Source organism: Mesitornis unicolor, unplaced genomic scaffold, assembly GCF_000695765.1.
Source record: "Mesitornis unicolor isolate BGI_N332 unplaced genomic scaffold, ASM69576v1 scaffold4275, whole genome shotgun sequence".
NCBI lineage: Eukaryota > Metazoa > Chordata > Aves > Mesitornithiformes > Mesitornithidae > Mesitornis > Mesitornis unicolor.
The window spans coordinates 16,805-29,042 of NW_010184659.1; the positions used below are offsets into that span (position 1 = coordinate 16,805).

The 12,238-nt window shown below is 41.1% G+C and overlaps 1 protein-coding gene across 1 annotated transcript in view; it reads left to right on the plus strand.

The window, feature by feature from the left end:
- The window catches only part of ELMOD1 (ELMO/CED-12 domain containing 1), a 29,595-nt gene that overhangs the window by 1,732 nt on the left and 15,625 nt on the right, over window positions 1-12,238 (plus strand). Inside the window, exons 2-4 of the mRNA XM_010184523.1 lie at window positions 9,513-9,658; window positions 9,814-9,842; window positions 11,071-11,168. Coding sequence (XP_010182825.1) covers window positions 9,513-9,658; window positions 9,814-9,842; window positions 11,071-11,168 — 273 coding nt within the window. The remainder of the gene's footprint in view (window positions 1-9,512; window positions 9,659-9,813; window positions 9,843-11,070; window positions 11,169-12,238) is intronic.

A 12,238-nucleotide genomic window follows, 5' to 3' on the forward strand; every position in this document is an offset into this window, starting at 1 on the left:
TTCCTGAGGTTGTCTTGAAGAAACTATCTCGTACTTCTTTACATGGTATTTCTAAAGTCAGTGAATCCTAAAAGACTTCAGGAGTCTTGATGGTAGATCTTCTGAAAAGCAAATGCTTATCTAAATAGCACAGTTTAGGACTGTGTTATGGAAAGTCCAGGATCCCAAATACTGAACAGAAAGTTGGATTAAGGGGGAGGGAGATGAGTGGAATACAAAGCACTTCAAATAGGAAAACACTGTTGAAATAGGAAAGCTATTAACTGTTTACTTACAAGCATCTTGATTTTCTTATTTTATGTTAATCCTTTGACGTGAACTGATATGAGTATTATATTCCTCAGACCTTTCCATTTAAGATGCCCTGTTTAGTCTTCAACCATTCTCCGATTCTGTGGGTAGCGAGGTTGAAAGCTCTGGTAATCAAGTCCAACCTACTTGCTCAAAGCAGGGTCAGCTACAGCAGGTTGCTCAGGGCTGTGGCCTCAGTCTGTGATTCTATGAGAAATAGGCTCCTTTGATCACCTTCATGCCCTCTGTGGGACCCTCTCGAGTATGTCCATATCTCTTTAGTACTGGGGACCTCAGCCCTGAACACAGAACTCCAGATGTGTATCACTGGTGCTAAGTCTATAGTATGATCAGTATGATCCACAAGTTTTGGAGATTTATGGGCCTCACATGAAAGGCAATGGAAAAAGTAAAACTTTGAACATTGACTGCTCTTCCGCAATTGAAGCAATTGCTTAGTTTTGTACAAGTATCTCTTGTACATCCTCATATTTAAAGGAAGTGGAAAGATATTTGCTTCATGCCGCTGACAACACCGGCTAAACTATTTTTACATGAAGATGATTAATTTGTTCCTACTGATATTTAGAACAATAGACAAGTATGCAATATCCTTTTAAAAACTTATGGCATAATGTTTTATTGCTTCTGACTTGTGTGTTTACTTGTGGTGTGGGGAAGGTGGCTTGGTTTTGGCGAGGTCTTTTTCGTTTGTGTGATTTTTCCTTAAAACAGTCTGAAAGGTAGTCTTACCTGTTGCAAAATGGTGGGACTCCAAAGTCACCTATCTTTGCTAACAGTCGCCATCTGTACTTGAACTGTAAAGTGAAATTGTTGTTGTAAAATTAATTTTAAAAAATGTGTCTTAGTACATTTCTAACACAAAGTTCAGCCACTGAATAAGACGATTACCAAGATATGAGAAGATACATGTTGCGGTGCCATGTAGTAACACTGCTTTTAATAAACTGAAGTCCTACAACATTTGAACAATTGCAAAACTTCAAAATAAGTCCTAAATTGAATTGGTTGCTTCTGCAGTCTCATTTCTCAATCTGAATTACTTTTTCTGTTCCTACCTTTCCCAGGGCTGTATTGCACATCTGACTTGCGAAGAAAGGGGCTGTGCTTACGCAAATGGCAGCTACTTTGACATCTAGATCTCTTATAAGAATATAATTTTTAGACTGGGGGATCCTTAATGTAACAGAAGTTCATGTCTGGCTCTTCATCCACCTGCTTTCAAGAGCTGCTTCTTTCCAGTGGAAGGAGAAGCTTTTTTTAAGCAGACAGTCCAGTACTTGAAATAACTTTAAATCCCCAAATGTAGGGGAGTGCTGTTAGCTAGTAAACTACAGGACTCTTGTGCCCATATCTTTAATTCAAGGCAGTGTCTAAATGAAAATAGGCTTTAGGTTGTTCTAGATTTCTTTTCTTTTTCAGCTTGTTCTGTTATGAATTATTCTTAAAGTCTGAAATATTATTTATGAAATAATTAAACTTCCTCTCAGTAAAATATTTAATCTTTCAGTGCTTTCTTTTTTTTTTGTAAAGGGGTTTTGAGGAGTCAGTGACACTTCCACTTTGGCTGTAACTTACCTTAAACATATGAAATAATAACAACTTGGAGAACACAACTGTAGCAGAAACTTAGATTTTTTCAGTAAATCCTAGAAACTTGACACCTTCTCTTGATCTACTGCAACACAGTCTGTAAGCACTAGCAGATTTTAAGCATAAGTTCTGTCTTACTGAAGTCACATCAGATAAAATGAAATCAAGACAGCGAAAAAGCGAAAGCAGGGGAAGTGTGGAAAGCTGCTGTTAAAAACTACTCTTATGTCTTCCTTAGTTGCCATGGTGACTTGCTTTTATGTCTAAATGGAAAGATAAGGTGGATTTCAGTTGACAAGTCTGCAAAGGCACAGAGTGAAAAACATTTCTTGCGTTTTAAAGGAGCTAATAGAAGGTTTGCCTGTGGCAGAAATGGTGAGTGGTACATTATGTCTTGGTTGACCTTGTATACAGACTGTAAGTTGTACAAATAAACCAAAGACAGCCAAATTAATTAGCTCCTGACAGGGTGGTATCACTTGCTTATTCATCTGTTTAGACATCTTGTCATACATAACCAACTTGTGTGTCCTTGACTTCTCAGGCCATAATCAGAATTCTCAGGGAGGAAATGCTGATATGTAATGCTCTCTTCTCTGAGCTGAGTATGTCCTTTAGGAAAAATAGTTGTATAAAAGTGTTTACTATCAATAGGACCTAAAACTGGACACACAGGAAAGAAAATGCTGTGCAGATAGATTCAGTGACTTTTGTTTCATTCTTTTAAACGAGTGGGTTTAGGTGAGGTTTTTTTGTTGCTCTTGGGTTCTGCTTGCCTTTTTTCCCCACAATTTTAAGTCCAGTCACTAGCATTGGGTATTTGAATGCAGTTTTCCTTTTACCCAGAGTACTTGTCTGTTTGTGACTATCTCTGAAAATACTAATGTTTTGAAATTACCAGAGGGAGGAAATAAGCACCTTCTGTTTTATTAGTTTCAAAAATGTGGCACAGTAATTAATCTCTACTTCCCTTCATGTCAGTGAAATACTGTATGTTGTGTTATAAATCTGTCTTCCTATTTAGGCAAACATACCTCACACAGGAAAGAACTTCAGAGAAATATTAGACAACCTTTGCTCAGTTTTGCTTCTGTTCATCATGGAGAAGGCTGGCTAGAGCTAGTTAACTTTAAATAAAAAGCCAAATTCCATGAAAAAGTGATGTCATGTTCTCATTGAAGAGAAGTGTAAATACTAGTAACCATCACATTTGCCATTCCCATCACACTGACCCAACATCAATTGAGACCTCTTGTTGAGAACCACTTCTGTCCTTCCCTTTGCAATGTCAGGGTGCAAAACAACGTGCTCAGTTCTCTCTGCTTCTTGCTGCTGTGTGCTTTCTCAGCCCAGGCAGAGCACCTGTGTTGGGTTTGCATAGCAAAGTTTTGGTAGCGGGGTGTGGGGGGCCTGGCTGGGGTGGTTTCTGTGAGAAGCTGCTAGAAGCTTCCCCTATGTCTAATAGAGCCAATGCCAGCCAGCTCCAAGATGTACCTGCCATTGACCAAGGCTGAGCCAATCACCAATGGTGGGAGTGCCTCTGTGATGACATATTTAAGAAGGTTAAAAAAAAAACAAACCAAACAAAACTACAGCAATTGCAGCTGGAGAGAGGAGTGAGAATATGTGACGAACAACTCTGCAGACAGCAAGGTCAGTGAAGGAAGGGGCATTCCAGGTGCTGGAGCACAGATTCCCCTGCAGCCTGTGGTGAAGACCACGGTGAGGCAGGCTGTCCCTCTGCAGCCTGTGGAGGCTAATGGTGGAGCAGAGGTCCACCCACAGGCTGTGGAGGACCCCACACCAGAGCAGGTGTCTGCATCCAAAGAAGACTGTCACCCTGTGGGAAACCCATGCTGGAGCAGGCTCCTGGCAGGACCTGTGGACCCACACTGGAGCAAATTTACTGGTAGCACCTGTGTATGGGCCCGGCATGGTATGGGTTAAATGTCTCAAAGCAAGTGGTTCTTAGGAGTGATCCCCCAGTGGCAGGAGAGCATGTCCCAGCTTGCCTAGGTGAGGGGCCTGTCGAGGCCTGCCAGGTGCCCTATTGCCTGGTACAGGCAAGGGACAAGGACAGAGTTTAAATACCCCTGCGAAAGCCTGAGATTGTGTGCGTGTTCACCCACCATCTTCCAAACTGGGTTCAACAAAGAAATTGCTTGTTCAGCCACCATCTTTCAAACCTGGCTGAACAAAGAAATGATACACCAGAGGCCAGGGAGGTGGTGACTATTTTCCACCTTTCTTACTTCTCTTGTAATTATTTCTCTCTTCTTTTTTCTGGTTCTCTCCTTTTCTCACGTTCTCTTTTCCTTTTTCCCTTTTCTCTTTGCAACATGTGTGACTGCAGAGGGCTGTAGCTGGTGGGTCTGTTGATCAAATTGTTACAGTGCTGTGAAGTTGCACAGTGTTCCAGTAACTTAGGGCCATTTTGGTTTTCTTGTCAGTGCTCCGTCCCATATGGATTTTTTAAAAGTTTGAATTGTTTCAGAATATTTCCAGGGCATGTATCTTATTTAGTAAAAATGATTGCTTACACCCTCCTCCTGAGTGATTTGTATCACTCTGTCACGGTGCCTGGATAAAAGAGCTCACTTTTTAAAGTGGGCCGTGACAGCCTGTGACCCCGTGAGTGACCCACACTGGAGCAGTCTGTTCCTGAAGGACTGCAGCCTGTGGAAGGGACCTACACTGGAGCAGTTTGTGAAGAACTGCAGCCCATGGGAAGGACTCACATTGGAGAAGTTCATGGAGCACTGCATCCCATGGGAGGGACCCCATGCTGGAGCAGAGGAGTGTGAGAATTCCTCCACTTGAAGAGGAAGGAGCGGCAGAGGCAACATGTAATGAACTGACTGCAATCTCCATTCCCCTGCATCACTGAGGGGGAGGAAGTAAAGAATTTGGGAGTGAAGTAAAGCCCAGGAAGAAGGGTGGGGTAGGGGAAGGTGCTTTAAGATATTTTGGTTTGTTTTATTTCTCATTATCCTAATCTGATTTGATTGGCAATAAATTAAACTAATTTCCCTGTGTCTGTTTTGCCTGTGACAGTAACTGGTGAGTGATCTCTCCTTGTCCTTATCTTGACCTGCAAGCCTTTCATTATATTTTCTCTCCTCTGTCTAGCTGAGGAGGGGGAGTGGTAGAGCTTACTGTGCGCTGGCTTTGGCTCTAAACTTCTCTGTCTTGCAAGAATCCTACTAATTGTAGAACCTCCCTTCTTCATCCCCTCCCTCTCCAGAATCTCTGCTGAGCCCCATTATTGCTGTTATACATTGGATTCTTGCTTGGTTTTGCAGCATTCCTGATAGTCCTTGCAAGGTACTGACTGCCTAATTCTTTTTTTGGTTAAAGCTGTTCTTAGCAGAAAATCAGAGCTGAGAAGCAGATTGACATGAAACAGGGAAGATATGAAAGAGTTAAAAATAGAAGAGCAAGGAAGGAGAGGTGAAATAGATGGATATACCAGCACTTAACTGATGTTTGCTAATTATACAGAAAAAACCTTACAGTTCTGTGGCACTTCAGGCTGTTGTGGTGGTAGCTTTAACCACTGGGTAGTATTGCATAAATCTTCCAGACATACAAGGGAGTACTTACTTATTTCAGATTATTTTGTTGTGTTGGGTTTTTTAATTTTATTTTTTTTTGAACCCAGGTAACAAGTACATTTTTCTGCAGTATTGATCTTAGAGTTCAGTGACCCTTTCTGTGAGCCAAGTTGGCAGAATTATGCTGTGTTGTGTTAGTATTGCTCAGGAGCTAGCAAGAAGCTTCTGATGTCCAAGTGATTGGCATCAGTGTCTGGGAATGTGTAACCCTGAGTTCTCATGAGAGGATGGCTCCATGTTTCCACTCGTACAACTGCCTGTTGATTTGACCTGTATGCATCAGCATCTTATGCAATTTTTTTCTTTGTTTTACCTGGATAAATGTTTATATGAACTCTGGTAACACACTTTGCATGTATAAACACAGATTTGTAGGTCTGTACAGCTGCATGTAATACAGGAGGTGGAGAAGGAGCTTGTATTAGGATGGGGAAGAGCAGAGTGCAAGTCTGAGGAACACCTTCATTTCTGCAATATTTATGTTTTTAAAGATCACCTCAGGATCTGAACTGTTGCTGTATGTGACTGTACCAACTGCTAGTGAAGCGCGCTATTTTACATCCTAAGAAAACCTAGAAAGGCAAACAGGGAAAAAAACCAAAACCACAGAAGAGATTGAGTGGAGAGGAGGTTTGGAATCAAACTCTTGAACAAACCAGGAGTTAGTGCCATTGTGCTACAGTCAGACTCATGGCTCATGGTACACTTCTATGTGGGTTCTTGTTTATGATACTCTGTTTGTTTTGTACATGCTAGCGTCCCCTCTTCGCTTAAATGAACTGAAGTGCGTAGCAGCTAAAATAAAACTTGTCTTATTTAATCACTAGTGTGCTTTTATTACAGGACTTCTTCAAGCAAGAATTCCCTTTTGTAAATAACAACCCCTTGAAAACAAACTTGTGTTACTTTTTATGCCATTCATGTTACAAACGGAAGATTTCAACTGTTATAAGCTTGAAATGGATGAGTAGTAGAAAATTGAAGGTATCCACAAAATGCAGTTTTCTTCTATAAGCTATCTAGTCAAAACAAGTATTTGTTTGCTTTATTAGTAATAGTTGCTAAGTATCTTTTAGTGAATCACAGATGTAGTGTTTGTGTGCTGTAGTGATGTGTTTTTAGTAGATTTAGTGAATTTTTGTAAGAAACAAGGTTTTGAGTAATGAAATGCATTGTGATGTTTCAGCCCTGAGTGTTGACATGAACTTTCTTAAAGGACTCTGGTTTATTTATTGAAGCTGTCTTGCTCATTAGAAGGACATCTTCTTACGTGGGCTGTTAACATGAAGTTAAGTGTGTCTTTCCTCCCTTCTTTCATATAAATGAGCTCTTTGGGTAGTGAGCTGCTCTGAGAGAGACCTAACCTTTGGAAACAAAGCAGGCCAAACAAAGCAACTCTAACTTCTACAGTACAAAGCTGGGGTGTGCTGAGGAATCTGAAGGATGGCTATAGGTTGTGTTTGGTTTTTTCAGGGATGGTGGATTGGTCAAACCTGTGAGGTTCATATTAAATGTCTATTGGAAAACCAAAACACACAATGTTAGCCTGTGGGTGTTTTCTAGCCACCATTAAAAGTTGTGGTTGAGGACATTAGTTGACTTTTCATGAGATTGACTCTTTAACTGACACTTCTGACTGTTGGAAACTTAAAAAATGGCTGCTTGGCTGATGATGGACTTGCCCCCTGGAAACTGGTCTTGTTCTTACTACTACTTACAAGGTGATAACCTGCTGTGAAGCACATATGAACTTCTCACAGTAGCATGTTCTGGCATGTCCTGGGGGGATAGGAAGGGGAAAAGACCCAAATATTTCAGTGTCAGCAGCTGAAACATTTTTGCTTGTCTAAAACTTGATTCTTCATTCTTTAGGTTTTACTTTGTATCTAAAATAGAGGCTTCCTGTTGCATAAAGACAAGGGGGTTGCTTGCATGCAGGCATTTGGGAGTGTTAAGTGAATTAACTAAAAGTGTGAAGATAAAGTGGATGCTTTTAAAGCATGTTAAATACTTGTGTGGATGCCTCCATTTAGACATAAAATGGCTTTAGTTCCCATAGCTTAATCCTCCTTCAAATGGGATTAAGCCAAAGTGAACATAAAGCAGATTAAACTCCTGTGTGGACATTAACATAAGTTAACTTATCTTCCCTTTCCTGAATGTCCTTTTACACCATGCCCTTCAAGATGTTTTTAGGAAGTGGAGCTCTTCAGGCTTTATTAAAGCTATAACTAATTTGAGTATCTGGAATTTGGTATTTCAGAATAACCGCTGCACTCCATTGACAAGGATAATGCAGAGTCTCCTAACAAATAACTGTCCTTTGAAAGCATCAACAGCATGAGGAGGAGATAATGGGCTAATGAGGAATACGCATACACGCAGGCTTAGAACATAATGGACTGAACTATTTTTTACCATTTACTGGCAAGATAGCATACCAAAGTTGTATTGATGTTTTCCTATAATCATAGAATGTAGTCTCAGAAAGGTTGAAGTAAGAAGAGACCAGTGGAGGTCATCTAGTCCACCTTCCCTGCTCTAGGAGGGCCACCTACAGCCAGTTGCCTGTGACCATGTCTAGATGGGAACGTTCCCATTGACAGGTCTTTGCAATTTGCCTTTTCTGAGATGTGCTTCTGAACCCAAGGACCCTGCATGGATCATGCCCCACTTCAAGCCCCTGTGGGGTTTGACAGTTAAGTAGCATGGCAGGATCTGTGCCTTCATAACCATAGAAACAAGAAAGCTAAGTTGTGTCCAAATAAGTTGTAGACTATTACATCTGGTTTTGGGCTGTGTTATGTAATAGCAGTAGCAGTATGTGGGCTTTGGTAGCAGCTGCAACGTTAACAAACTTTTAAATAGAGCACTGCTCATGTATGTGGCTTTTTTCAGGCTTTAATAGGATCACAGGACAGTTCAGGCTAGGAGGGACCTCAGCCGGTCTCTGGTCCAACCTCCTGCTCAGAGCACATCAGCCCTGAGGTCAGACTGGGCTGCTTAGGGCTTCTTCCAGTCAGGGCTTCAAAAACTGTGAGGATGGAGACTGCACAGCCTCTCTGGGCAACCTGTCCCACTACCTGACTGTGCTCATGGGCAAAAAGCCTCTCCTTGTATCTGTCTCTGTCTCCTCCATGATCTTCCCCCAGGCACTGGAGGCTGTTAGGTCCCCCTGAAGTCATCTCTGCTCTAGGCTGAACCAGCCCAGCTCTCCAGCCTCTCCTCTCAGGCCTGTACTCCAGCCCTACCATCTCGGAGGCTTCTGCTGAAACCCATCCAGTTTGTCAAAGCCTGTCTTGTGTGGCCTGGGCTCAAAGCTGGATGCAGTATCTAAATGAGGGCTTTCTTGGCTTACTGTCAGTCCTGTACTTTGAGAAATTGTGCAACGTCAGCGCTGTGTAGCAGCTGATCTTGGGAAGAACTGGCAGTCTTCAGGACAGGTTCTTAAACACCTTCTCCCCTTAAGGGGGAAAGCTGTGGTTTCCTTAATTGTCACCTTTCATTCTTGGGGACCAGAGTGTTGATTCATGGTTGTCAGGATAAGCAGCCACTCTGCTTGGAGCAGCTGAGGCAAAGCTAAGACAGGGTGAAGTGGCTCCCTGCAGCCATGATAACAGGGCGAGCTGTGCTCCCTTCTCATGTAGTCCAGTTTCCCCAGAGCGTTAGTAGGAACTACACAGCTTTTTACTTTAAAGGGACAAAGAGTTTTTTAGAAACACTCTTTTGAGCACTCTGGAATTGACTTATTCTCCGCTTCCAGTTCTGGTGCTTTGTTCATATGGTTGTTTTTTATTATTATTATTGGCCAAGCCTAAAGACCATGATTTAGCACTTACCAGAATAAATGTTTGCAATGTGAATGCTGCTTTTGCTTTAAAGGTGCCCTTAGGCAATGGGAATTTGGAGTGAGAAAGTACCTTTTGTTTTGGTGGTGACCTTGTTGAAACAAACTCTGCTGTAGACTTATTTTCAGGCTTCTTCTTTTGTCAGGATGTTTGTCCAGGTATGCCTGTACTTCTACTGCAAATGTTTGTGGCGCTGCCTGAAATTCGTGGTCAGGAAACTAACAGGTCGATGTGAATTGCAGAGGATCTGTTACAACACCAAACCTGGAGCTGCCAGAACTATGAAAATAGGTAACCAAAAAATACTTAGTTCTGCATGCCTTTGTACCTTTCTGCATGTGCTAAAAATAGTATAACTTTGTTCTTATAAATAAATTGCTAAATGAATCCAGTATAAACTACTTAGCTTGTCTGACACGATGCATTCAAATATTGTTCTCTTACAGAGGCATCGCTGAAAGGCTCAAAAAGTAAGGTGAGTGAAAAATCTCATAATTCACATCTTCTGTTGTGTTCTGCGCAGTTGGTTTGTTCAATCTGCTGTTTGCTTACCCCAAAAAATCACTTTAAGGTTGGATATAATTTTACAGTAAAACCCCTGTCAACTGAAGAGGGTCTTGTGCCCACAGTAGCAGGTGATCTTGCAAATTCAGGAAGAGGGTTTTGTGCCTCAGGGACAGGCACACTGTGACACTGATGGAATCAAGGGGGCAACAGGCCTTGGTGGAGATGAGGGTGATGTGTTGCAATTTGGCATTTCTTGGCTTGATTCCTCATCCTGTCTTAGAATTTCTGTAATCTGCAGTCACACACTTTACAACTCAGGGTTTTTTTTTGTCTGGAAAGTAGGGATAAAAGAGGCTGAAGGCAGCAGTACTTAGATAGCCAAGACAACTTTGTTCTCTGCTTTCTCTTTAAATACATTAATGGAGAAGAGCCTCTGTCCCTTAATCCTTTCACTGTAGCATTGGTTGTGCTAACCTAAATTCTTTCCACAAAGCATTTGTGTATATGCTAAATAGCATCATTCAGCCATTCATTTCTCTTTGTCATGAAAATCACTGATGTTAAAAGCCTACCTCAGCTTTAGCAAAAACAGTGCCACATAGCTCATAGTTCAGCACGGTGCTTCCAAATGTACATCTAGCACTAACAGAAAGGCAGAATCTTTTTTAAAAGTGTGCATTTAAGCAATTGTGTAGTTTTGAGACAAAGCACCAGAAAGTTCAATCTTTTAATTTTTTGGAAGGCATGTTGACTTTTGAATACTGAACTTTCAGTGGCGTCACAAAATGCAATGACATGCAAGAGAAAGGAAAAATGTTTTACTGTGTTACTGCAATGTGTTGGGAGAGGGAGTGTCAAATGAAGACTAGCAATTCCAGTAATAATAGGTGGATGGTCTGGAGCTGCTTCTTGATCAAAGGCCTCAAGTGCAGATCATCTTCACTGACAGCCGCCCCAGAAATGCAATGGACTGGCTACAGAGGCGTGGCAAAGCGACACAACTTCATATAAGGCTAGTGCTCTGAACTAGTCAGTAGGGCTGAATAGACTGGAAAGGTGTGTGTGTATATATATATTGAATTGGGTCTTCTGGACTCTTAATCTTGAAGATTTTTGGATATCAAATTTACCATTGTTAGTTTCAATTGAATAATAGCTTCCATAAGAATTAATATGTGCTTAAAACCTCTTTTTAGCGGCTGCAAACTTCAGTAAGTGTTCATCCTGATGCTATTGAAAAAACTATAGATGACATCATGGAGCTGAAAAGGATTAATCCAGATATAAATCCACAGTAAGTTCATGGTTTCATTACGAAACAAATGGGAATTATTGATTTCGTCAGTGCCTAGGTCCGTGGAGAACTGGTTCACACATTTGAGGATGAATTCTATCTCTCAGCATAAAATTCCCACTTAAGCTTTACTGTCAAAAAGCTGATGGAAAAATGAATGATCTTTTAAGGTGACTGTAATAGGCAAGTCTTGAGTCTCCTTATCTGAATCGTGCTGTCTTAGTATATTGTTGATGCATTGATTTATGGGGGCCACTTCCCTAGTGATAAAATACAACCAAGGCAGGCGGTTCTGGCAGTGACAGTGATGGCTTCTTAGAAAGGCTGTTTGTAGTCTTTTGGGTAGGACAGAAATAATCCTGTTGTAACTGACATAAACAGTATACTGGTTTACATTTTATAACTGCCTTTGATTATCCAAACACAAGTTTTAATGATACAACATAGCTGATTTCTTTTGATGCTGCAAGATGTTATTTGTAAGAACAGATTGACAACAAACCATTAATTTACAAGCACATATTTCAAAGGTAAGTGATAACATATTTGTGGTTGCCTTATCTCTCAGCCACTATCTTAAGGCACAAGAAGGCCACAAGATGGTAGGAATGTGTGGGAGAAATGTTGAGAGTTGTATTATTCAGGTGACCAGTCTGAGGTTCACTCTTCCTCCAAAACTTGAAAATTGTGTACATAATCGAAAATGAGCATCCAAAAATTGATAGCTCCTTTTCTTTAAGTGGTCAGCGGCATGAGCAGGTAAGGTGGTCCCAAGGTCTTGCTCCAACAAAAAAACAAAAACTCAGTTGGAAACACATTTTTTTTTTGGTCTCATTACAGGAATTACATACTCAGCCCTACCCCCCAGTGAAAGGGACAGTAACTGGGTAGTGTTAAAATAAGGCTTCAGTCTTTCTAACTTGAGAGACAACTGTTGTGGACATGACCACTGTCCACCTGTTTTGAAAAAATGGTGACCCAACCATTAAAGAAGGGAAGAAAATAAGAGAGGAAAACAAACAAACAAACAAACAAAACCCCACCAAAGAAAACACCTCATTCTCACAGAT